The 26,517-nt window shown below is 56.4% G+C and overlaps 2 protein-coding genes across 3 annotated transcripts in view; both read right to left on the bottom strand.

Annotated features, from left to right (window-relative positions):
- Positions 1-5,117: 5,117 nt before the first annotated feature.
- On the bottom strand, positions 5,118-7,920 carry EPHX3 (epoxide hydrolase 3; the record flags this gene model as incomplete). Its single annotated transcript, XM_079703232.1, is given in 8 exon segments — positions 5,118-5,185; positions 5,188-5,342; positions 5,436-5,572; positions 5,650-5,753; positions 6,663-6,791; positions 6,888-7,045; positions 7,417-7,502; positions 7,678-7,920. Coding segments are annotated over 8 exon segments (1,080 nt in total).
- Positions 7,921-12,972: 5,052 nt separating this feature from the next.
- Positions 12,973-26,517, bottom strand: part of BRD4 (bromodomain containing 4) — a gene marked incomplete at both ends in the record, with an annotated part of 33,653 nt that continues 20,108 nt past the window's right edge. The window contains 9 exons of one of the 2 annotated variants that reach the window (XM_079703212.1): positions 12,973-13,041; positions 13,381-13,624; positions 13,707-13,912; positions 14,057-14,187; positions 14,321-14,483; positions 14,583-14,692; positions 16,794-17,366; positions 17,987-18,350; positions 18,487-18,539. In XM_079703212.1, the coding sequence (XP_079559338.1) occupies positions 12,973-13,041; positions 13,381-13,624; positions 13,707-13,912; positions 14,057-14,187; positions 14,321-14,483; positions 14,583-14,692; positions 16,794-17,366; positions 17,987-18,350; positions 18,487-18,539 (1,913 nt within the window). Of the gene's footprint in view, positions 13,042-13,380; positions 13,625-13,706; positions 13,913-14,056; positions 14,188-14,320; positions 14,693-16,793; positions 17,367-17,986; positions 18,351-18,486; positions 18,540-26,517 lie in introns of both variants that reach the window. The other variant, XM_079703211.1, reaches the window with a different exon arrangement.

Genomic DNA, 26,517 nt, shown 5'->3' with positions numbered 1-26,517 from the left:
ATAAGAACCATAGAATGTGCATGAGAGATGAAGAGATTTCAGTTCTAGGGGGTCAGGATAGGCCTCGCTGATGAGGGGACATTAGAACTAAGATCTGAAGGAGGAGAACAAGCCAGCGAGGCAAACAGCCTGGAAGCGTGTTCCAGGCAGAGGGAACAGCAAGTGCAAAGGCCCAGAGGATAAAGGAGTGGGTAGAAAAGAAGAATAGCAAGGAGGCCAGGGTGCTGGGTGCAGAGTGAGCAAGGGGAGGGAGCTCAGGGAAGCTGATGGGGGCCAAGTTCCAAGGGGCCAAAGGGTCTGGGGTTGTATGAAAAGTACAGTGGACACCACTGGAGGGTTTTAGCAGGGGGAGGCTGATGTGATTGAGGCTGGAAAAAATTACACTGCCATTTCTTCTCCCAGGGAACCTTCCCTGCAGTTTCCCATGGTCTCCTCGGGCTCCTACAGCCTCTTCCATTTCAACTCCGACCACTCCATGTGACCCTACCTGGCTCCCATGTCATTCTGAGCTCTATGGGCCTCTGTCTTGCTGACTACTGAATCCCCAATGTCTAGCACAGAGCCTGGCACATAGTAGGTAAAATAATTGTCAGTTGAATGAATGAATATACCCAGCACATCTCGGGGGAAGAGCAGGACCCAGGAGCTGGGACCTGAACCTGCTCAGAGACAGCCTTTGAGATGTCCCTGTCTGGACACAGACATGTCTGGCCTCCATTAGATCAGAGCTCAGTCAGAGGAAGGGATGGGGGCTGGTGGGGCTTCCTGGAGGAGGAGTGGATGTGACGGCTGAATGTGGAAGAAAGGGGAATGAAAAGAAGGGAACTTAACTGTAATCAAGCACCTACTGGCTCTGCCGCTCTGGGCAGGGGAAGCAGGGAGGCCATACCCCACCCCTTCTGGGGTGGAGGCAGTGGTTTCCCTGCCTTAAGACCCTCCACTGGGCAGGACATTCAGTGGAGGTCTTGGTCTCATGGGCTTTGGGCTCAGACCACTCCAGCCTTCCTCGTCCATGGCCTCACCCAGGACCCCGCCTCCTCCAGCTCACCTCTGAACTGACACTCCGATGTCCCTTAACTGCCCCCCTGCCTCCCTGGCTGCTGAAACTTGTCTTCCTTCCTTCCTGCAGGTGTGGCACTTGTCCTCCCACCTTTCCTCCTGCTTCAGAGAAGGGGAGCACCTTCCTAGGGCTTTTCATTACCTCCTCCTGTGGCCAGAGGTTGAGGTCTCTTCTGTGACAAAGTGAAATCTGCAGCAAATGCTCATCTCTCACACACACAACAGCCCTTCCCCAAGCTCCTGTCTCTCTCCCCTGCATCTCCCCCCCACCCCCGCACTGCTCCCTCCGTTCTTCCCCTTCTCCACTCTGCTCTATGCCCCAAGAGGCTGACCTCTACAGACTGTATCAATGGACATCCTTGTCCTCTGGCTTCCAGGTGGGTTTGCCCAATAGGAGGCACTGGCAGAAGATGAAGTGGGGGTGGGGGGAGGAGAGAACAAGATATTAATTCTCCTATATCTTTCCCTGTAGGGTCACCACCTCGGCTGACTGTGTTGCTTGACCAAAGGCCCTGTCCACATAGTCCACACAAACCTCTCCCTGAGTTCTGCTAACATCCTTCCTTCCCCTTTCCCCGTCAGGTCAGGGGGATCCGGAGATGGTAATGACTCTCCAGGGGTGCTTGCTGGGGGTGCTGCACTAACCCCTGTTGGTTTCCCCAAACCCTGCCTCCTGTATATGGTCCCTGAAGCAAACCTGCTTCAAACTGTCCCATTTGAATGTGCCAGTTGTTCCCTCCAGGATCCTGACTGGGGTCCCCACTCTTCCCTCCCATCCCTGCTTAACCACATTCAGAGCATCCAAGCCCTCTGTCCTCAGCCCCCACTCTCAGGTTTCCTCCCTCATGATCTGCATGGCTCAATCCTCTCAATCTCTCAGCAGCTTTTGACACCATGGGCTATGCCCCTCCTCCTGACCTCCCGCCCACCCCCCCATTGCTGAGGCATCATGCTTACCTGCTTCCCCTCCTACCTCTCTGGTTTCTCTCCTCTGCCTGTCCCTTAGATGTTGGGGGCCTCCAGGGCTCAGTCTCCAGTCTTGTTCTCCACTTTCTTCTGGGGAGACTTCATTCTCTCTCCCAGCTTCAGTGCCCTTCTACCCCACCGTACATGGATGCTTGCTCGGTCATCTTTGTCTTTAACCCATTAAAGACAAAGGTGCTTCTAGGTCCCTGCCTCAGGGGTCCAGCCCCCTCAGGCTGAACATGCCCCAAACCTGCTTCTGGCTTTCCCTGCATATCTGCTCCTCCCCCAAGTGCTGGACTTAGACCTCATCCTCTACTGCCTGGACCATGCCCATCCTCCTTCCAGGCCTCCCCACCCTCAATCTTCCGTCCCTGGTCCTGCCCCCTCACCAACCCCGAAGTAATATTCCAGACACACAGATCTGTCCGGGACCCTCCCCTGCGGTCCCCACCACACTGGGGAGCAAGCTCCTGGCCTGGCACTCGAAGCCCTTTGTAATCCTACATCTTCCCATCCCGAACATTCCTCCCAGTCTCACAGAAATGCTAAATCACCCGTGCCTGGGAGGTTACTGTGGATTGGAGCACATTCTTGCAGGAGTCAGCTCTAAGGCCTTCCCTGCCCTCCTCCAGGTAGGTGCCCCACCCCTCACCCCCGGTCCCTCATTCCACTCAGGCCTGACCACCTAGGGCTGGGAGAGTCTGCCCGGCTTTGTCCCCCCGTCCCTCCTCTGGTGCGGGGCCACGGATTACAGCTGGTAGCGAGGACAGGTAAATGAGTGGGTGAGCGAATGAATGAATGATGAGTGAGTAAAGGATGTAAGGTGATCTGGAGGCGGGAGCTCAGAGAAGGAAGAGGGAGAGGCTGAGCCTGGGAGGGGCTTCAGCCAGAGTCCAAACCCTCCGGGGGCCGGCACCCTCATGAAGTGATGAGGTCTCTGAGCCCCTGGCTCTAAGAAAGACGCTCCCGTATTGGCTCAGGCTGGGAGAGGCGGGTTTCGGCCGAGCCACTAGTCGCTATTGGCTCACTTTCCAGGACTCTGACCAATCAACGCGATCGCTTTTCTCCCCTCCCCACCACACCGCCTTTCTCCCGCCTGCAGCAGCGGAGGAGGAAGACGGCGCCTTCTCGTTACCCTGGCAACCGTCAGCGGACCCTGTCACCCCGGCAACTGTCCAAGGCCTCCCGTCAGCCCTCTCCTGGGCCTCTTCGGTCACCCAGACAACCGCTACCCATCCCGGTTAACCATCAGCCCTTTCCCCGTCACCCTGGCAACGGTCACTAAACCCACCGCCCCCCTGGACACACGGTCCTCATCCTACACGCAGGCCTCCTCGCCCCAAACCTTCGCCCCAAGATGAGGTCCCGGGTTCCCTCCTCCTCTCGCCCATCTCCCCGGCCCCAGAGGGGCACTGCTCCCACCCTGGCGGGGGGCGGGATGGGTAGGGCCCTGGGGGTCCCGGCTCTTGTCGGGGCTGTTGGACCGTCCGGTCCTGAAGCTGTGCGCAGCCCTGAGCCTGTCTCCTCGCTCTCGCTCTTGCGTGGGACTGTTCAGCCGCTACAGGGAGCTTCTCAAAATGCAAACCATGTCCCTCCCCTGCTGAAAACCCTCCCTGGCTCCCCTTGAGAATCAAATCCAAACTCTTCGAAGCCCCTAGCGGTCTGGCTGTGGCCTCTTCTTCCACACGCCGCCCCTCGCTCTGCTCCAGCAGGCACTAATCTCCACGCTGTTACTCCAGTAGCCCAAGCTTATTCCAGCCTCTGACCTTCCTATTTACTGCTTCCCACTCCCTGAAAGGTCTGTCCCCCAGGTAGGGAAGCCTTTCCTGGGCCCCATCACACACCTGCATAGCTCTCTCTGCCTCTTCTCAGTTAATTCCAGAATGGGGGCTGTGTCCTTGTTCGCACCCTATCCTTAGGGCCTAGAACAGCTCCTGACACATAAGATGAGTGAAAGGATGTTACGTTGGGGACAAGGGAGTACAGAGGGGGTGACCAGCAGGCAGGCTTTGGCCAGACAGACCCATCCCAGAGATAAGAGAATGTATTTCTGAGGTCTGCTGGGTCCCCAGACTGATTTATCACGCTGCTGCAAGTCATGACAGTGTTCCCAGAGGCCAGGAAAATGCTAGGGAGATAGAAGTTACTGCTGTGACCAGCCTGGGGCTGGGTGGTTCACCTTCGGCTTGTATGGCCCTCACTTGGAGGCTGGAGCCAGGAGTCCCCAGAAAGAATCAGCAGCAACTATGGTTAATTTGGAACAGAGGATTCCAGGAACTGGAGAGACAGGCCTCAGACCCCAGATGGCTATTCAGGGAGCTGGTCCCTTCCTGTGCCGAGTCCAGAATCTCACATATCCTAACAGACCCGAGAGCTGTTTTTCCAGGGATCTTTCCCAGGCAGTGGCTAGAGAACTTGACCTCATAAGGCCTGGAGTCATGACCAGGAGGGAGATCATGGGAGCTGCTCAGGGCCTGGCTGGAGAGGAGTCTGGACATCCACCTGCCTGCCCATGAGGGTCCTCCCTTGGTGAGGTGTCAGGAGCCAGCCCCCTACTCTTAAGCTAGGAATACCCTCACCAGCGCTGTCCAATAGAACTTTCTACTCTGATTCAATTCAGCCCTTGAAATATGGCTAGTGTGACTGAGGAACTGAATTTTTCATCGTATTTAATTTTAATTAATTGGCATTTAAATTGACATAACCAGTCACGGCTACCAGTACTATATTGGACAGAGCGGTATTTAGCTGAAGACTCAGACTGGAGGTGGAAGCCAGGTCAGAGTTCATGGTCTATGCAACTCTGGGCACTGCCCTTGGCGAGAAGAGCGGGGCCTCATGGAGGGGAGAGATAGGACACTCAGCATCCAGCTCCACAGAGAGGCATACTTGGTTCCTGGGGTCAAAGTGCTTGCTCACACATGCATACACTCATGACTGTGTGTGAGCATATGGGGATGGCGTGCCTGAGGGCACCCACAGACGCACTTGTGTGCAATCTAGGAGTTCCACACCTGTGTGCATCAGATGTTCACCCATGTAAATACATTGTGAGAATGCCCGGGTGCATGCAGGTCAGTGAGCGAGCGCCACTAGTCCAGCAGGTCTTGCAAGAAGGCCCACATGTACTGGTGCATTTCCTCAGGGTTGCTCTGGGGATCCAGTGCCCCACGCCTGGCAGGATGTGGGCTTCCAGCCGGCCTGGCACAAAACGGCTGCTGATGGCCCCCACCAGCCCCTGCTCAAAATAGGGGTCCTTCTCCCCCCACAGCAGCAGGGTGGGTGTGGCCAGCTCCTGGGGCTCCAGGGGAAAGGTCCTGTGATCAAGACAGACAGACAGGCAGAAGGACGGCTGCCCCCACCCGCACCCCCAGAACTCTCCTGAGCTTCTGCCCTGGGTCTGGCCTTACCTGAAGAGGTTTCGGTAGTAGTTGAGGGGCCCAGTGAGGCCACCAGGCTGTGAGAAGCCATAAAGGAAGGCCTCGAGCTCGTTGGGGGTCAAGTGTGGGATGCCCCTCTTGTGGTGGGTGAGGGTGGTCTTCAGGATCTGGGCACACAGCAGGATGCTGCCTTCAGTCCCACCCACGACCCTCCACCCAGCCCTGGGCCTTCACCATACTGCACCTGGAAGTCAGACATGGACAGCAACTTCTCGGGCAGCCAGGGAAGCTGGAACAGGAACATGTAGTTGGAACGGAAGAACTGGCCCATGTGGTGCAAAGAGTAGTCTGGGGGGAGGGGAAGGCAGGCATGAGGCCTGGCTCTCGGGTGGCCCCACACCTCTGCACTCTACCCACACCCAGGTCATGCACACAGATATGCCAACACTCAGGAATGCCACTGCTACCGGCCTGAGCCTGTGAGGACACTCGACGCTCCTCTTGGCCCAGGCACCAGCTTGCCTCTCTGACAAGTGGTCACTGTACCCACAGAATGGGGGCACTTTCCTCCACAGCTCCCGGGAGCCCCCACAGCCACTGGCGTGCTTCCCCCACCCAGGCCTGGATGCATTTCCCCTGCTTCATTCAGCAAACACTTATTGAGCACCTACTGTGTACCAGGCCCTGTTCTAGACTCTGGAGACACAGCAGTGAATGGAACAGACAAAACTCCCTTGCCCTCAGGAAGCTGGAGACGGAGACAGAAAAGAAACACCACCACCAAAAAAAAAAAAAAAAGAAAAAAGAAAGAAAGAGAAAGATCATACAGCTATGACTACAACTCTGGGAATTCAAATCAGGTGATGTGATGGACAGTGGGTAGCCAGAGATGGCATCTCATGCTATTGTAGTTGCTTAGCTATCTATGTCTTCCCTACCAGAAGAAAGCAAATTAACCTCTCTCCCCTCTGCTTCCCCATCTGGACCATGGGGATAATAACACTTTCATAGCTCAGGATGCTTGCGTAGGTTACTCTATGCAGGCTCCTTGTCAAAGCAATTGTAACCCGTAAGTGCTCACAAAAATGTAAGCACTGTATTGTCACTGATTGTAGGTTGGGAGCACCACGGGGGAAGAGACCCAGGTTCCCCACTGTGTCCCCAGCCCCTGGAGTGTTGACTGGACAGAGAAGTGCCGGCACAGACACACACCCCTTCACACAGGCACATCCCAGCATCCCGGACTCCCCTACACACCTTGGTACACCGACATGGGGGCAGCGCTGACCACTGCCATCCGCTCCACCAGGGATGGGTAGTAGATGGAGAAATTCCAGGCTAGGAGTGCACCCCAGTCATGGGCCACAAGGATGCACTTGGAGTAACCTGGGTGGGGTGAGAGGAACTAGTGTAAGTGAGATGCCAGGTAGAGGTGAGGCAGGGGTGATGGACACCAGGGCTGGGATGGGGGCACATCCCCACCCAGGCCCAGAATGACATCCTGGATGTCTGCCATCAGCAGGTCGATGGTGTAACAGTCCACATCCCTTGGTGCATCAGAGGAGCCGTATCCCCGCAGGTCCACAGCCACCACATGGAAGCGGCTCTGGAACTCCCGGAGCTGGTAGCGCCAGGAGAACCTGTCAGGTGGTCCAGGGAGGGAGGTTGAGTCAGGGTCCCCAGAATACACCTCTGCCCTACACCCAGCAGGGGCCCTGGGCCACCCCACCTTCCTGCCCTGAACTTCCCAGAAGGGAACCGCAGCAGGTGGGCTGCACCTTGGATCCAGGGCAGCCTCAACATGGATACTTCTTCATCCCATCCCTTCAGGGCCTCCTGTCCCCATCTGTCTTCATGTAGACCCCTGTCCCGGAGCGCCCTATCTAGACCCTATATACTTTGCACGCCCAGTCTGCCCAGCCCTTGTCCCTGCCTCCTTGGTGCCCTGGTGGTCCGGGCTTCACCTCCCCGCTAGCCCTGAGGGTCCCTGGCCTCTGGGCCTCAGACATACCAGTTCTCCGGGAAGCCATGCAGAAACAGCATGAGGGGCCCGTTGCCCCGTCCAGCGGAGACATAGTGCAGACGCAGGCCCGAACTCTGGGGGAAGGCACAGTCTGAGACTTGGGAATCTCCTCTTCCCCGGGCTTGAATACCCCTCTTCCCCCAGGCCACGTGCGCACCCAGACTTGTATTCAACCGTTTGCCACCCCCGCACCGGCCCCACACAGGCTCTTTGATCCTCGAAAGCCCGGTGGCGACCCCGCATGCTCACCCTGAGAGTCAGGAAGCAGTGCTCGCCCAGCGTGGGGTCGCTCAAGCAGGCGGGTGGGGTACGCCGGGGGCGCCCGCAGCAGCCGCGTCGGGGCCGGCACAGCACGTGCGTGAGGGCGATGCAGCCATAGACAGCTGCGGCCACCAGCGCCGCCGAGAACACGAGGCTCCACATGAAGGCACGAAGCAGCTTCAGAGTGAGGCGCGACGGCGCCAGCAGCGCCGTCACCACCAGCTCGGGCATGTCGTCGCGTCCTGGGACAACCGCGTTGCCGTCTGGGGTATGGGCGGGGGACGCGGGCAGCAGCAGCGAGGCGGGATCCGGGCTGGGGACCCCGCCGCCTTTGGTCTGGGGCTCCCCCGTGCTGTCGGGGCTTGAAGAACACACCGAGAGAAGAGGCGGGCGGCTCAGACCGAAACCGCCACCGCGCACGACTCACCTAAGGGCTAGGTAAACACACAGGCGCGACAGTGACAGGGAGCAAGGCTTGAGGTGCGGGGGTGGAGCCTGCGAGGACCAGACTCGGGTGGTTGGGGTGGAGCCTTGGGGAGAAGGGATGCTAGGGGCTAGGACTGTGGGCGGGACCTAGAAAGGCTTGGGCGGGGCTTAAGAAAGGGACCGGGCCTAGTAGGACTCCCGAGTTGGGTGTGTGGGTGGGGTCTAAAGTCTAGAGGGAGCTCAGGTCCTGCACGAACGGGAGACAGGGGGCGCAGTGGGTGAAATGGGCGGAGCCTAGCGCAAAGGGGCGGGGCAATGCAGGGTAGGTGCGGCCTACCAGCTGGAAAGGCGGGCCCAACTAGGCCTAGGAGCGTTGTATGGGCTAGGGGCGTGGCTTAGGAGGGTGGGAATGAGGGTGGAGCCTAGAGAAGGCGGCCCTAACGTTGGGCGAAGAAGGCCCGAGGCTGAGCCTGGATGACTTGGGTGCGAGAGCTGGACCAATGAGCCGCGAGTCGGCCTGGACACGGGCCAATGAGACGGAGGGGCGGAGTCGGAACTAATATGGCGGGTCAGGTGGGCCCGGAAGCGGAAAGGGGTGCCAGGCAGTGCCGTGCCTGGGGTTAAGAGGGAGACTCGGGCGGTCGCCGCGGCCAAAGGAGGCCTCGGGAGCCCCTGTCGCCACCCCCCCTCTGGTGGCTCCCCGCCCTGGAGCGCGCGACCCTCCCCTCGGTCTGGCTCCGAGAGACCTAGCAGCACCTTCACCAAGCCCTGGTTCCAACGGTGGTCCCGCTGCCTCTACCCCACGCCGGCCTCCAGTTGGTCCAGCGGACGCGTCGGCCCGCCCCTGCACAGCTGTGATTGGACAATGGCGGTCATTGATGTGCAGGCGACAGGTCCCGCCCGGGACCCAATCCGCAGTTGTTGAGGTCGAGGCTCAGCCAGTGGCGACCAAAGAAGGCGGGGAGACCAACACCTAGAGGGCAGGGCCCGCCCCGGCCGCCGGAGAACGGGGCTGGTCGAATCACTGGGGCTCTGGGCGAAAGAGGAAGCAGAGCAAGACTGGGCGAGCAGGGCAGCTTCTTCCTCCTCCAGTTTCGCAACCTTCCTCCCAAGATCCTGAACACTTCAAGGTCGCTCATCATTTAACCCTTATAACAACCCTATTAAGTGTAGGTACTATTATTACCTTCCTGTATTATAGACCAAGAGTCTGATATTCGGCAAATGACTTAGTGTCATTTGCCTAAAGCCTAACAGCTGGCTCAGCAGCAGTCCAGGAGTTGAGAAAAGCAGCAGTCTTCGGCTCCATCTTTCCTTCCGACCGGAGGCAGCCACTGGAACGATTTTCGCTTTCTTCTTTCGCACATTTAGCTATCTCTAAATGTGCTTATGTGGCTATTTCTTGATTACCAATTTGGGGCATTGACTATCTCATTGTCACCACCACTGCAGGAGCTGTATCCATGGTTAGTTTTCCTATTGGTTTCCTCTAACTTTACCCCATTTTTATCACCTCCCATCTTCCCTTACACCTACCACTGTTAACCTTACCTTTGTATTTTCAAGGCTGCTAAACATTATACTTGTCCTGGGACCATAAGTAAGTCCATAGGTCCCTATTTAAAGGGAAATAGTGGTTTATGTGGTTCTGCTTCATTAACAATGCATCTCAGAGCCGAAGAGACGTCTATATTGCACAGACGTTTGTTTGCCTTGCATTTATCACCCACCTTTTCTTGCATGATTAGCCTGTATCATGGCCTTGATTTCATTTACGTTTTCCATCAAATCAGTTCTCCAACCACTTGATGATCCCGGTATCCCTGAGTCCTCTAACCTGGCTGCATTTACCAGCCATGGCTGGTGGGTGTCTGTGGACCTCCCTTCTTCTGCTACAGAACACTGACTCCTATATTCCTGCTACTGCCCCACCCCACCCCACCCAATCTCTACCCTTAAGCAAAAAGACAGCAGTAGTCACAGGATGATAATTTTATATTCAGTACAAATGTTTATTTTTGCAATGAGAACTGCACAAAAAAAAAAAACTTTAGTATATAAGTGAAAAGTCTACGAATTCCCTTCTACAAATGTCTAAGGTGTTTAATACAAGTCTCAGATTCACTGACATAATTATTGGCCAAGCGATCCGTGCATACAGTACAGTATGGGCTTGTACACACCTCTTACTCTTGTATAGAACTAAGATTTCTAGTACTGTGGGAGAGACTGGGAAATGGCCAGAGAAATTAAATAGTAGATCCAAGTTCTAATTACAACCCAGTTAAGAGAAACACCCATCAGGGAGGTGTGGAAAGGGCCATAGCAGAATTAAATCTTTTGAAGGAAGGTGCAGACAAAACCATTTCTCCAGCTAAACAGTCAGACTTGGTCTGGGGAAGTTTCTGAACAAAACACGGAACAAAAATGAGGGGGTGGGATGAGATGGAAGAAACCCCAAGGAACCAAAATATAAGTCACACTTGAACCAGCACAGTGGTTTATGAGGAAGTGCTGTGGGAGGGAAAGGGGGCAGGATTGCGTAGCAGGAGTGGGGCAGGTCTCTGGCTGAATGCCTGAACTACACCATTAGCTGAGAGGTTTGGCAGATTCCAAACACAAGATACAGGGTCTTTCTGGTTGAAAAACATAAAGTGGGATGTGGGTTAATAAACAGTGCTCGAAATGTTTCAGTCACTTTGTGTCTTTGCAGACGTATAAATCACATACTTTCATCCTACATCCTGGGGGCCGCTCTTGGGTACTGCCTTTGCCCTGTGGCTGCGGTGTGTGTGTACAAATGGGTACACAGGCAGACTGGCAGCGTGTCCACCTGGCAAGCTTTCTCAGGGAGGAATGGGTGTGTGTGCGTGCTTGGGGGTGTGGGGGGCGAGGATCCTATTTTGGGGGATGTACACTTATCTAAGAATAACTGGTTAACCCTGAGCTTAAATGAAAGGAGGAGTTCAGCAGAGGCAGGCAAGGTAGGAGAAGTGGCTCAAGTCCTCTGGCTGAGTGGGGGACCAGGATGGAGGAAGGGCAAAGGGGAAGAACACTGTCTGGCGTTTGACCAGGTTCTGCTGGAAGATGCCACCAACCTAGGCCAGGGTCCACAGGAAGAATGGGTACTTGGGCTCCCTGACACAGCTTCAGCTTATAGGGGTCAGCTCCTGCCCAGGGACACTAGGGACAGGACACATGGTCCCCCGTCACTAGATCTTGTATAGAGGTGGTGTGGGGGGCGCCTGGGCCTAGCCTAGGCAACAGGTGGTTCACAAAGAAATGTCAGGGAGACGCCAGCATTAAAAAAGAGAGATGTGTTTATTCCATGATCAGTACAGACCAAATGCATATTCACCGTATGAAAGTCAAACCAGTCAGTGACTCCAGAGTTTGGCCAACACTGAGGCACCAGCGTCATGGTGTAGAGTGGGTTCTCATGGCACATGGAACCTCACCAAGGGCTCCAATTATAAAATTAAAAAAAAAGCGGGGGGAAGGGGCAGCCGGTTGGTAGGGCCAAGCGCCAGGCGGGGAGCTTCTGCCTCAGTCTGTGGCCTGTGGCCCCTGGCCCCTTGCGCCCACCACGTCCCCTGGCCCTTCCTCTCCTGGTAAAAAAAAAAAAAAAAAAAAAAAAAAAAAAAAAAAAAAAAAAAAAAACCACAACAACAACAACTCAGAAACAGATTTGACGTTAAAAAACAAAGAAGCAGCCAACGAATGGCGGGGAGAAAAAAAAAGAAAAGAAAACGTGGCTTTCTGGTTTTATAATTAAAAATAGACTAGTAAAGTTTGAAACTGAGTAAAATATAGGCAGTTTTTTTGTGTGTTTTGTATGTTTTGTTTTTTTTGTGGGTTTTTTTTTTTGAGTTTTTTTACACCAGTTTGGTGGAGTCACCAACAAACTTCAAACAAAGATATGCCAACTATGTTTCACTACACAGTACAGCCACGGTCACACACTACCCACAGCGCGGTGGCAGCCGCCGCTCAATGAGGAGACAATCACACCATTTCGGAGATAAGCAGTGCCATTGTGTCTGGAGGAGAAGAGAGAATTAAAAATAAAATAGAATCCAACAAAAAATATATATATAGAAAAAAAAAAAAAAGAACAGAAACACAGGTGGGAAGGAACTGACTTTGGTTGGTGGCCTCACTCGCCGGGCGAGGCCGGCCCACACACGCGCGTGTGACAGTCACCTCGCTCCAGATTGCCATGGACACACACACACCTCCACGGCACTATTCCCTTTTGCACAAGCGAACACTTACAGAGAGCGGCTCTCGATTAAAGGCTTGTGGGGGGAGAGGAAGGGAGGGGTGGGGTCTGTTCAAGGCAAAGTCAGTGCCAGCAAGGGGGTGGGCCAGCGCCCTCGCCACCTCCAGCTCTTGCAGGCCTGCCCTAGTCTCCTGGGTGTGGGCAGGGGCAGCTGGGGTGTGGAGGACTCCCGGCGGGCAGGACGTCACAAACGTCACGTTCTTGGGGACAGTAAACCAGTCACGGTGGCGGCAGCAACGATGTCCTGTGTATACTGTGTAGACATTTGGCAGAGAGAAGGGCCTCTGCCCCACACGCGGGGACTTGGGGCTTGGGTCTGGCCGGCACTTGCTCGTGGCGAGGCGTGCTCTGAGCCGACGTCCTGTGGGGGTGGTGGCGGGACGTCCGGCTGGCTGTAAGGCAGATAGGCTCTGCAGTCCTCAGCTGCCCATCAGGCCTGCCCCAGGCATAGCATGCAGGAGAGCCAGGCCCGGAGTTACCCCCTTGCCACTGCTACTGCCTCCACTGATGCCCCTAACACTATGGAGAGTCAACGTTTTGCCAGGAAATCAAAGTCAGAAGTCACCTAGGTGCTCTCAGAAAAGATTTTCTTCAAATATTGACAATAGATCACTCTGGAAATTCATGTCAATGGTAGCTGCCATCTGGAGGAGAGAGGAGAGTGGGAGGAAGTGAAACTCGGTGTCCTGCCCTTGCTGTGGCTCCCAAACCCTCACCCCTGGCCTCCAGCATGGGCTATTCCCTCAGGGCCCACACCCCAGAACCTCCCCTGCACTGGGCCAGAGCACCTCTGAGGCCCAGAGGCCAGCGTGGCGCAGATAAGAAGGAGCTCTGCCCTGAGTACCCACCCAATGGCTCTCTGCTTGCACCCCACCTCTTGGGAAGAGAGCCTCCCTGCCCCCTCCAGGTTCAGGGTCCCCTTTCTCAACTCCTCCAGGGGTGGATCTGTGCCCAGCAGTGCCCACCAGAGTCCCCCAGCTCACCGCTTCCCGGCGCCTTCGCTCTTGCTCCTGCTTTCGGGCCAGCTCCCTCTGCTGGTCCAGCATGGACTGGGGCTGGGAGCTCCGGGCCTGGGGGGTGGCGGCAGCGGCTACAGCAGCTGCCTGTTGCTGCTGCTGCTGCTGCTGCTGCTCCTGTCGCTGCTGCTGCTGCTGCTGCTCCTGGCGCCGGCGTGCCTCCTCGTGGGCTCGCCGGGCCTGCTCTAGCGCATCCTCATCCTCTCGGCTCCTGAGCAGAGCAGGGCTCCGTGTCACGTGGGGACGAGTGCAAGCCCTGGGAGCCCCACAACCTGCCCAGAGCCCGCGCCCACCTCATGCGCTCCTGCCGGAGCCGCTCCTTCTCCTTCTCTGCATGCTCAGCCTGCGCCTTCAGTGCCTTCTCGCGTTCCTCCTTCTCCCGGGCCGCCCGGCGGAACTGCTCGAAGCTGTCACTTGATGACTTGGCTGTGGAGGACGGGGTGGTGGGATGCTTCTGCACCAGGCTAGCCCAGGAGCCCATATTCTTGATTTTTAGGTCCTGCGAGGCAGAGAGACCAGGGAGCCAGTGAGGGATCCTGCTGCATCTGGACTCCTCCAGAGAGGCCCAAAGTCTGAGGACACACCTGCCAAGGCACCTCCTTGGGGTGGGGGTGAGGGGCACTCATGGGTCCACTGCTCCTACCTTTTTGGGTGCAACTGGCGTCTTCGGCTCCTGTTTCTGTTTGTCCTTGTCAGGGGCCCCTGGTGGGGGTGCATTCTGCTCAGGGGGCCGAATCACAGGCCTCCCAACATCCACGGGCTTCATCTCAGGCCCTGGAACAGAAATAGCCCATGGGCCTGGGCCCAACCCACCTCAGTGGGGCACGGTTGACCGGCCCACAGGAGGCTCACATCCAGTACAGGCCTGGGGGCCTCAACCTCAGCTGGGATTGGAGAGGGCACTCACGCTGGGGCAGGTGGACGGGGGCCTTGATGCTCTCTGGGTGCTTGGGGGGTTCCGGCCGCAACGAGGGGCTGAAGGGCTCACTGCGGATGATGGGTGAGTGGATCTTCTCCTCCTTCACCACCACCAGGGGCTGGGGCTGGACCACGGAGGCTGCACGTAGCTCCTGGGACGGCACAGCCATGGCAGCTGGTGAGGTGGATGGGCGCCCCTGGCCCCAGCCTGCACCCATCCCTGGGGGCTGTGGCCCGGCCCTGCCCTTTACCTGCTTCTTAGGCTGGACGTTTTGCTGGGGTGGCGACTGGTGGGTCAGACTCTGGTGTGGCATCTGGGGGGAATGTATCATAAGCGGGGAGGGGGCTTCACGGAGGTGACCTAGGAGAAGGGACAAGGAGCTTATCAGCATGTCTGGTATGGAGGCTGCCAGCCCTGGGCCCAGCCAGGCCCTCCCAACCCAAGGGAAGCCCCACAACGGCTCAGCCCCTTGCATGTCAGGCCCTGTGCTCAGTGTGCAGCAGGGCTTTGTGGAGCCATGAGCGCAATCCTAGTGTTTGAAACCACTGTGTGTCAGAAAAAAAAGTTTCCATTAGGAAACTTTAGGAAGTGCCGATACATCTGGTCCCAGGTGGGATCTGAGCTTGAGTATCTTTTAAAAGCTCTCTAGGTGGTCCTATGGTATGGCCTGGGTCAAATACAAGGGATGTCAATAACCCCACGGAGCAGGCAGCCTGGGCTTCCAGCTGTCCCCATGTGGCTAGGCCGGTCTGCTGGACAGCTGCTTCGGGCCTAAGGCCAGATCCCCAGGAACCTCCCCAATACAACTCAACCTGCAAGGCCCACACAATGGGGAGAAGCCTGGACCTGGCCTACACCACAGCAGAACTGGCAGAACAGGTGTTGGGCTCATGGTTCTAGCAGAAAGTGGGCCAGCCCACCCACCTTCATCCAACCAAAGGCTGGGGGGACCCAGGCAGCCTTGGCCTGGGCCTGCCAGCAATCTGCAAACACACGACTGCAACAGCCTCCTGTCTGGGTGGTTCCCTTGGGAGCACCTACTGAGGCTGACCTGGGCAACGGCAGGTTCTCAGGCCTATGACTTGCAGAAATCTCTTGCCTGCTGGAGGCTTCATCCAGCAGCACCTAGAGGGGAGCCCAGTAGCTCAGGGGCGGTACCTCCAAGTTGGCCTGGTGCCCAGGGATGCTTGCTAAACCTCCCTGGACTCCAACAACTTGGTCTTTGGCCCAAAGCCCCCAGCTATGCTCCAACACACGTCACTCCCTGTGACTCATTGCAGGCCACAGAAACTCAGGGGGAGATGGGCCCAGAGACTCTAAGCACAGGTAGCCAGAGGGGACCTGCCCTGCCCCACCACAAATGCTGACTCTTCCTAAGGCATCTCATCACCTGCCCACTACTGGTCTCCACAAGGAAACCCAGGCTTGCTTGAGGGTGGAAAACAGGCACATTTGCAGAGCTGCCGGGACCACCACTGGTCTTTCCCAGGGAGGACAGCCAGCTGTTCTCAGCTCAGGGTACACAGTGATCCACTTGGCACCTGGCAGCTTTTGCTGGGTTTAGGAGCAGTCACAGCCTAAAGTCAACAGCTTTATTCAATTTGTAGGTGGCACTCACTGGACACCCCCCACCCCCAGGCCAGGATGCACGATCTACATGCCAAGTCCAGGAACGTCAATGTGTCACCACACCATGAGGCATCTACTAAAACACTGCCCTACCATGGTCAGCCGAAACATTTTGGTCAGAGACACCGAGAAAACAAGTGCCCAGGAAAGGCAAGAGGACATGGCCTGCCCAATGCTGTTGACTGGAAAATGGCAACCTGGATCTAGATCAGGCTGGAGACTGGGAGCAGGAGACAGCAATGATTCCCGGTTGAGTCGTGGGCTACCTGTGAGCTTCAGGCTAATTCTCCCTCCCGGCTCCACCAGGGGGGCCTCCTGACACCAAAAGCAGAGCACCTGTTTCTGTAGGTTCCCAAGCAGACCACACTGCCCAGACCTGCTCCTGGCTCTGCCTGGACCTCACACCCCACTGTTTGTTAAGCTAACTCCTGCTCATCCCCTGGTCACCTCCTCCAAGAAGCCTGCCCCAATCCCCAGAGGCTCAGCAGGTGCCTCCCCTGGGCTTCTGGCCTCCTCACCTAACAGGAATCACAATGCACAGTTAACACTCTTGACCATGAGTTCCAAGAAAATGGCCCACTGGGGCCTTAATGTGTCATCTCGGCTTGCACGCAAGATGGACACCTGATTAAAACACTGCATCAAGTATCATCGCCCCCTTTCAGCTGCCTCTCTCCAACCAACCCAGAGCCTTCGAGGCTCAGCTTTGAGCCCATCTCAGCCTGCAGCACAAACTGACCCATCTGGCTTCTTGAGGACAAAACTCTGGGCCTAGCACCAGCCTCCCCAGAACCCAGGAGCAGGACGGTAGTGCTGGTGGGAGGACACTTACCAGTTGAGTAGGGGTCTGACTTGTGGTGCCGGGGTGAAGGGTGATGCTGGATGACTTGCTGAGGCTTGGCAGGCTGCGGCGGGGGTGGCTGCTGGCCCGTGGGTGGGTGGGGGGGCTGCTGGCCTGGGGGCGGCGGGGGCTGCTGGATATGGGTGGGGAACTGCATGGGCTGCATATGCACGGGCCGTGGCGGGGGCTGGTGCTGCTGCTGGGGTGGCGGCTGTGGCTGCTGCTGCTGCTGTAGCTGCTGCTGCACTGAGGGGTGGGGAGGGGGGGGCAGAGGGGGCGGGGGCTGGGACTGCACCTTCACGGAAGGGAGTAGTGGTGTGGGGGGCTGCACCTTCTGCAGCTGCTGCAAATAGAGCTGCATCTGCATGGAGGTGAGGGGTGGGGCAGGCGGATCTTCATCCTCCTGCAGCAGCACTTGGGGGGGCTGAGCCATGGGGGGCTGCGGGAGTAGGGGAGGCTGGGCCAGGGCGGGTGATACGGCCGGGGGACGGGCAGCCTTGGGGGGGAGGGCGGCAGCTCGGTTACTAGGCCGTGATGGCTGTTGAGGCAGTGCGTTGTGCAAAGCTGGAAGGACACAGTAGCAGGGTGGTGAGGCTCACACACCCCGTGGCCCCCGGTCCAGCCTTTCTCCTCCATCCTGACCTCCTACTTGTCTCCCTCCAACTGGCAACCTCTCCACCATCCTTGGCTTCCCAAAAGCTCCAGAATAACGACAGCATCCAGGGAGGTCTACAGGATCAGGCCCCTCACCAGCATCATCCTACCCCGTGCTCCACGCCCCCAATTCTCCTCCCTTCCCTTCCCTCCAACTGCTGCACTTGCCCTTCAGGTCCCAGAGCAAGTCTTTCCTGATTCCCACAGGTATGTCCACTCTCGGATGAGGGTGTGTGCCCTCCCAAACCCCTATCCCTGACTGGGAGCTACAGAGGATCACATATTTTTTCCATCTCACACCACGCCTGGCCCAACAGAACATCTGAATCAGTGTCTTCTGTACCCAAACACTCTCTCTCTGTGCAAGGCCTGCTCTGGGGCCTCTTGTGTAATTTCCATAATGGCCCCGAGAAGCTGCTAACCTCCCCTTAGAGATAACTGAGGTTAAGAGGGGTTCTGCAGGTCGCCCAGAGTGCCCTGTCACTGTGGTAAGACCTCCCCACACTGTTGTGGATGTGGTTGCAGCTCACCTGGAGGAGAGACCACCGAGTGCTGGTTGAGATGAGGCGGAGTGCTGTGCTCGGGAGGCTGGGGCAGGTGAGGGGGCAGCTCGGGCTGCGGCAGGTGCAGGATGGGCTGGGTGAAGTGGCCAATGGGGTCGAAGACACTGCCTGGGAGTTGGGGTTCCAGGACGGGCACCTGGGTGGCGATGAAGGGCGGAGGCGAGGACTTCATCGCAGGGGCTGCCTGCTGTGGCATGGAAGGCGGAGGGGGCGGGGGCGGGGGCTGCTGCTGTGGAGGTGGAGGCGGTGGGGGCTGCTGGGGCGGCGGTGGGGGCTGCTGGGGCACGGGGGCCGGGGCCTGCTGCATCTGCTGATGGTGGTGGTGATGGTGCTGCAGACAGACAGACAGACAGGCTGACGTCAGGCAGGCCAAACCCGTCTGGGTCAGACACAGGGTCCCTCCTGGGCCCAAAAAGGCAGGTGGCCACTGCTCACCTGCTATAAAGGACACCCCCGAAACCACATACCTTCTTCTGCTCCCTCCCGGGGTGCCCCTTCTTTTTTGACTTCGGAGCCATCTCTGTGGAGGAAAAGAGAAGGTGGTGAGCCTACGGGGGAGAAGACTGGGAGCTGGCCTTGAACGCAGAGCAAGGAGAAAACAGAGAATGAGTTCAGGAGAAGGACCGGTGACAGTGAGAGGGAGGGTGGCTGGGTTCTGTCTGGGATGGAAGTTGGTCACAGGGGAGGGAAAGACATGTGGGGTGCCACCTACCCAATTGCCTGCTGCTTTTTCCTAGCAGGGACCATGCCTGAAAAGCTGCCTGCCAATCTCCAGACTACCAGCTCCATTAAAAGATGACACCCGAATGCACTGGGAACTGAGCTACGAGAAACCTCCTTGCCCAACGTCTCCTCCAATTTGCTGGTCAGAAGCCTCTACAGTGACCTGAGCACCTGCACCCCAACCTGCTTTGCCTTGGAACAACCATGGTGTTTGAAATGATCTTGTCCATTTTACAAATTAGCAAAGTGAGGCTCAGAAAAGTTAAGGGACTTGCTCTGGTCACACAGCTAAAAAGTAACAACTCGGTGGCCTCCAACTGCATTGCCCTCTGAGGATCGCTCCTTCCCATCCTCCCAGAGGAAACAGATGTGTGAGTTGGGGTGAGAAAGACCACTGGTGCCAGCATGGGCCAAGGCCTGGCCACAGAGCCATGGGACAGGTGAGGAGAGTGCTGACAAGCATGAGCACTTTGTGGAGGAAGAGAAGCAAGCCAGCCAGCCAGCCAGCCTCCCTGGACGACGCAGGAGCCAATGGGGGAGGTACTCAATGTCATTGCCAGCAGAGGAGGCGGCCACTGGCCAGACTCAGACTCCCCTTCCTCTCAGGAGACCGGCCTCAGAGAAGTCCCTGTGTTGGGATACAGTTAATGTGCTGCAGGGAGAAAGCAGTATGTGTCCCGGTTTCTCAGGAGCCAAGGGCTTGTTGCCACCACTGTGTGGATAAATCTGGGGTGAGGAGTGTGCAAGAGCCAGCATGACTCCCTCTGCACCCACTCTAGAAGCTTATGCTAAGGAACTTTTGCCAGCTGGATGTCCCTTGCCAAACACTGCTGGGTGTAAACCTCAGAGGAGGAAAGAAAGCCCAGCCAGTGCTCAAGGGCTAGGAAATGAAGTCACCAACCACCAGGTGGGAGGTGGGACCCATGGTGCCTTTCGGATTCCTGTCACTGAGAGGCACCTCATGGCTTTGCCTGGCATTCCCTGAGCTCCTTGCCAGGGTGCTGGCTCTTGCTGCTGGTGTTGGAGGACACATGCTTTTGCCCAAAGCGGGGCTAGCTCCACTGGTAGCTGCTTCATGGAAGGCCGTGCTAAACTTCTGTGAGGTGCACAGCCTTGGTGCGACGTTGTCACCAAAAGGGATGAGAAGGGACTTTGTGCCCTCCAAGAGCTCACCATTCCATGCAAGTGATAAGACAGTGACACAAAACTCAGCAGCTAGACATGTCTCATACAAATGGCAGCGACTAGGGACACCTGGGACACAGGAACTGTAGGCCCAGCCCCAAACCCAGACTTGAGAGATGCCAGGATACTGGGTGCAGAACTCTTTGGGTCACATACAAAAGCTGGTGAGGACACTCTTGAGGGTCACACATACAAAAGGGAACCATCTGGGTGATTTGCAGGATCAGGCCACAGGGCGTCTGGCAGCCGCAGGATGGAGGAGGAGAAGCTGGAGGCCCAGGACCAAGCGGACCCTACACACACAGGGATAAAGCACGGTACACAGAGGCTGCTGACCCAAGGGAGTGGGAGAAAGAGGCCGGGGCATTCCTCCAGGCTGGGCTCCTCTCCCAGCATGGATTCCAGTAACAGAAACTGCAGCTCAAGGGAGGCTGGGGGCGGCTGCTTGCACGCTGGCATGCCTTTGGAGGGAGGGGACCAATGGGTCAAGTCTGACCAGGAGAGGCCACTGTGTCATGGGGAGAAGGCTGGGCAGGGTAGGGGTGGCCTGTCATCTCATGGCCTTGGGGGGAAACACTTTTTTCCATCACAAAAGAGGGACAGTGGCTCTGAAACCTCACCATCTCCCTGCAGCCATGAGCAGAGAGGCCCACCTGTGAACTAGAGGGGAAAAAGTGCAATGGGGCCCTTAAGGATCCAGGGAGTGGCTTTCAGCTGCCTTAGAAAGGTCACTGGGAGTACCATCCCAGGGTTCCACAGAAGTGCTGGGAGGGGCAGGTCTAGAGTGGGAGAGAAGGTGGGAGGTGCACAGCAGAACACCAGGACCAGAGGACTAAAGGAGCCAGCAGTGGGGACCAAGGGGTGCTGGAGCCTCTTTGGGACAGCCACATCTGGCTCACGTGTCCTGAGCCTCATGTTGGAGTTACTGGTAGGAAGACAAGACAGGAAGTGCACAACTTCACAACACACCAGCCCCAAGACACCCCCACACAAAACTCTCTAGAAAGGGTTACATGAAGATGGCCTCAAGTACTGTGTGATCTTTATTCCATAAAAATCTTGAACTCAACACAAGTTTCATCTTTACATAGGATGGTAATTGTACAAAGAATTAAAACGTTTTTGTAAAATCTGATTAAAACACTGATTCCTCCCCACTCCCCCACAACTCAAGGGAAGGAGACAGGATAGAAGGTAAGGGCAGAGGTGCGTAGCCCCTCAACTGAACCGGCTGGGAGCCTCAGCACCAGCAGACGCCCAGGCCTCCCACCCCTCCTACAGCAACTCCTCAGGCCCGGCTGGCACCTCCCACCGTCCGCATGCTGGAGGCTGACAACAAGGAGTGAGTGGGCTTCTGCTCTCTCTGCTCTGTTCCTGGGGCACTGGGCATAGGTGACAGCTTGAATCTAAAGATCAGGTTCTCTGCCAGACGGAAGCCCCATGGGCAAGAAGGACGGGATCCCTGGACAGCGAGGGTGCAAGGACCACACAGGAGAGCTGGCCCGTGGCTACAGCCCATGTGCACACGAGTGGGAAGGAGGGGTGGGGAGGCATACAGGCCGACACTGTGGGAATCTAGCCTGACTTTTGTTCTAAGACAGGAGAATCTTCCCAGAAAGACAATGCCAGCAGCTTCCCAACTGTCCTGTGGGAATCTCCGGGCATGAAGCTCCCTGACCCTAGCCAGGCTGAGTTGTACTGGGAACACATCAGGGACAGGCCAAAGGGCAGCTCAAAATAGTCTGTTTGGCGAATGAGCTCGACTGGAAGCTGACCGGCTACAGGATCAGGGAGCAGACTAGGAACTCCCAAGTATCACTGCAGGGCCCTGGAGGCTCTGGGGAGGCTGAACCTGGAACCCAAGGCCAAGGCCAGTCTGGGGCAGTTAGAGCTGCTTGGGCCCAAGGCCCCAAGGAGCTGGGGAGGGGTGCCAGGGTTTCCACACGGGCGGTGGCCAACTGCACCTCCTCAAGCCTGCTTCCAGCTCCAGCAGAAGGCAGACTCCAAGATGCCAGGAGATGGTTAGGCCTTGAAGAAGTACACACAAACTATATATAAAACAAAAAAAGTTCTCTGAAATGCAGATGCTATTCCTTAGGGAACTTTTCACGTCAGGCAGTTTTCTGTTGAGATGCTGGATTCATGACCAAAAAAGGGCCCACATTTATTTTTAGAGCAAAAAAAAAAAAAAGCCTATTCAGTGCCTCTCAGAGGGCTTGGATTATGTGGCCACCCTGACCTGTCCCATTCCCCGCAGCTGTAATCACTCTAGGGGACTGAAGACTAGGAGACTACTTGCATGTGCATGAACAGGGCCCGAAGGCTCTGATACCCTCACGATTGACTGGTCCAGTGCTCTGGGTTTCAAGAACCCTTTCCTGTCACTAGCCCAGATCCCAACCCCCACCAAAGGAAAGGATGATGGGCTAGAGGAGCCAGGTCAACTGGCTACACGGCCACACCTCCCCAGACGCCCCTCACTAATGGCCTGCCTGGCAGCTCCTGCAGCCTGCTTCTAAGTACCTGGGAAGGGAGGGATCGGGAGGCAGCTTAGGAAGTACTTTCCCTGTGTGACTTTAGGAGAAGAGGCCAAAGAAGTTGGGAAAAATGCCCAACAGAAACAGTGGGAACAATGAAAATAGAAAGGAGGACTCCAGGGGGCTGTGAATCAGCTGTGGCTGGTGACAGCCTCTGGCTAATGGAGCCTTACAGGTCACCAGAGAGAAGGCATGCTGAGGGACAGCCCCAGTGAGCCTTTGGGCCCAGCTGGCCTCACCTCTAAAGCCCCATTCCTCACTTGGGGAAACTCTAGATGTTACAGTGTTCTTCCTTAGGGAGAATGAGATCTTCCCTGGGCTAACGTCATTGCAAGGTCCGGAAGGGAAGCAGTTAGGATCCAGAGTCCCCCAAAAAGAGGGAGGGATGAGGAGAGAAAACTTATTTGTGTTGGGGCCTTGCACACGGAGCAGCACCACATGTATGCGTGTGCAGGGGGGACTGTCATCACCCTCTGGGAGATGCCACCCACCCAGAAGACCCCAGACGACCAGGGAGGCGGGGCAGGACAGCCAGGCAGTCTTTACACAGGAGGCCCGGGCGGGCAGCCAGGCAGGCAGCCTTCCCGGAGGCGGGACTAGGCGTGAGCTGCTGGACATGACTAATCCACCCCAGGGGACAGGCCCAGGGCTCTGAGGAATTCCATAACTTGATGGAGTCCTGTCCCTTTCACGGAAGAAAATGGACTTAAGCTATAGCTTGCTGGGAAGGAATCTGGAACTGAAGACCGTTTTATTAAGAGTCCGTGTCCAATGATTAGGCAGGACCTACATAGAGGGAGAGAGAAACCAGTGTGAGAGAAATGGTGTGGAATGTACCGTTCAAGTCATAAGAACAGAAGAACTGCAGACCAAGCCAGCCTCTTGTGCCCTGCTTGCTGTCAGGGCACGAGAGAATAGCGCCACAGACTAGGAGTTCCACCCCCTGCCTGGCCAGCTGCAGGTGGGGACAGACCCACCTTTCCCTTATAAGGGCCTCGGACCTGGCACGCATGGATTTCTCCAGAACCGCCTGAGCCTATTAATGCTGTTTATGCTTCTAGACAGAACTGCTTCCAGTAACAAGTTCCATATGCGCCGAGTGCATGCTGGTGTTTCCTTTACTGGTCTTTGCATCTAAGAGGCTACCCTGCCTGTCCTCCTTGCCATCACTTCTGAAGACCAGCCTGGTGTGCCATGCGCATTACGCACCGATTCTGATCTTATCTCCCAGGGTCTGCTTTTCTGCACCTGTCTATCTCAAGGAGGTGATACTGACCCTTCCTCACGGTTTGGGTGGAGGAAGGAAAAGACCCTAAGAAAGGAGATCTGGAGTGCAGGAACTCTAGCTAACAGCCTCACCTCTGCATTCCTATAAACCGCAAGAAACAAACCAAAAAAAATTATAAGAAGAGGAGCCAGGGGGCTTCCCTGGTGGCGCATTGGTTGAGAGTCCGCCTGCCGATGCAGGCGACATGGGTTCGTGCCCCGGTCTGGGAAAATCCCACATGCCGCGGAGCGGCTAGGCCCGTGAGCCATGGCTGCTGAGCCTGCGCGTCCGAAGCCTGTGCTCCGCAACGGGAGAGGCCACAACAGTGAGAGGCCCACGTACCGCAAAAAAAAAAAAAAAAAAGAGGAGCCAGTTACATACACTGTTAAGGAGAAAAAACAAAAAATAAAAACAGGTTGAGGAAGAAAGTTGTCCTTTCTTTGTCCCAGGCGTCGAATGCAGCTCCCCTTGACTGGGGAGGGGATGTGGGGCTCATTCCCACCCATATACCAGAGCAGATACTTCTGTTAGTCACAGATGCAACCAACACTGCACTCCCATGGTCCCCAAGTGTGCATGTGAGAAAAACCCGCCCACCGGCTGGTCTCTCATTCAAGGCACATTCCACAAGGCTCACCTTCACCCACAAAGCCCTAAAATCCGTCCCTGCGTGTGTATGGGAGTGTGAGGGTCACCTGGCAGTGCAGGCAGACTGGCTATAGCCCCGTCCTCCAGATCTCTTCCTACCCCCACCCCCACCAGGGGACTTACCCCCTCCCCAAGAGCGTGCGTCACACCCTTGGAGTGGGCAGCAGCAGGCCCCAAGATGGGACTGGAACCGAGTCCTTCCAAGACCCCAGGGGGTCGGAAGCTGAGGCTGGTTGTCTGGGAAGAATGCCCCATGGCCTCTGTCTGCACTTTCCAGCTCAAATCCTTCCAAAACATCAAGCATTCCTTTTCCCCCTGGAGCTATTAAGAAACACCCACATGCTCCGATCCTGGGAAAAGGAAACCAGACTAAAATAGCTGGAGTGTGCTCCCTCTGCAACTAAAAGACCAAAACCAAGTCCAAGAGAATTCCCTGAACGCCTGTCCCAGCCCAGGCCAGGGGTGCTCCTGAGAGCGACAGGAACTGTGTGGCCGCCCCTGCCCAAAAAGATTTGTGGGTGGCATTTGGGAAGAGCCAGACATCAGCAATGTGATGGGGTGAAAGCTTAAGATGGCTCAGGGGCAGTGGGAGGGTGGCACTTGTACCACCGCCTTCTGTCCCTCAAGCAGATTCAGAGTTTAACCAGAATCAAAGCTCAGTGGAAGACCACGACTCAAGTTAACAGCTGGGTTCAAAAGATGTGGTGGGACTGGCCAGCAGTGCTGCATGCTGCTGGACAGGAGGAGGAACACACAGTGGCCTGGGACAGAGCTGGAAAAGAAACACCCCCTCTGCCCCAGTCTGTGGACGCACTGCCTCCCTGAAGCGGCCTTGCCCCAAGGACCAGCCCCCATGTCCTGAGCAGCTAGCAGCATCCTTGTCTATGGACAGTGGCCAGAGAGAAGTCCACGTACCACTGCCCTAGCCCCAACTTAGTGCCTCTGGTTCAATTTCTTTTGGTGATTCATGTCTCGGGGCTGTGTCAGCAGAACTGACAAATATAGGCCCTTAGGAATTTCGGCACTAATCCAAATGGAAACACAAGAACAAGAAGGGCAAAACAATTAAGCCCCCAAACACCAAGAGAAATACCTTCAATGCCCCCCACGAGGCCCCATCCCCCACAAGGCAGAACCACCTGTAACTGGTCAGAGAAATCTACCCAGCTCCATGGACCCAGCACGAGCAGCTGCTGGAGGAGCTGCCCAGAGAGCAAGTGCAGGTTCCTGTGCAGGATGGGGGTGGCAGATGGCCACATTCAGTGGTGCCAGGGCACAGGCTCCCACTTTGGAACCTGTAGCATCTGAGCTGCAGGGCACAAACCTACAGGGTGGGTCCCTCCCAAGAGTAAAAGCTCTCAGCTGGCCTCCGACAGAGCTCTCCAGCGCACACAGAAGGCAAAGGAAAAGTCAGGACCACGAAGTCAAAAGAGAGGTTCGTAAAACCCAAGGTGGGGAGGGTGCCTGGGAAGAGGAAGGAGCTGGAGGCAGCCGAGGGAGCCGCCAGGGCTGGACTGCCGGAGCCTGAGAGCCTGCAGGCTGGCGGCTCTGAGACTGTAAATCTCGCCCTCCTTCCTGCCAGGACAGCTGTTCCCAGGACTCTCAGATTACTTGTTGCACAATCCTTCCAGCTTCTTTAAAAGGGGGAAAAATGTGGAGGAAAAAAAAAAATCTCAGCAGCAGCAGGGAGCTGCTAGAAATACCGTCATGGTCACTCCACAGCAGGCGGCAGCAGGCGGGCTGTAGGATGATCAGAGGCTCAGGAGTCAGGGACAAAGGCCACAGTCACAGATTCGCAACGGGGACATCAGGTGTGATGGTCATGGGCCCCTAAGGTGCCACAGTGGGTGGGGCCAAACCATGCTGTTTTAGCTATCAGGTCCGCTGCCAATTTCAATCTCTGGGGTATTCTTTGGTTGTTCAGATCCTTAGGAGAAAAGGCTACAAAACCCCTAGTAGAAGCAGCCTGCTAGAAAATGCAGGAGGTACAAAACCCCAGAGGGAAAGACAAACCTGAGGCTTGGCTGGCACTGAAAGTGAGAAGTCAGCAGCCACCAGGAATGCTAATTGGGCCCAAGAATATGGCCATTCACCCTGCTAAGGGCACTGGGCCCTGGCCTGGGGCCAGCTCTGCCTGA

This window comes from Hyperoodon ampullatus (genome assembly GCF_949752795.1).
Source record: "Hyperoodon ampullatus genome assembly, chromosome: 4".
In the NCBI taxonomy this organism is placed as follows: Eukaryota; Metazoa; Chordata; class Mammalia; order Artiodactyla; family Ziphiidae; genus Hyperoodon; species Hyperoodon ampullatus.
Note: the sequence above shows the minus strand (reverse complement) of the source record. Positions and strands in the feature narration are given on the sequence as shown.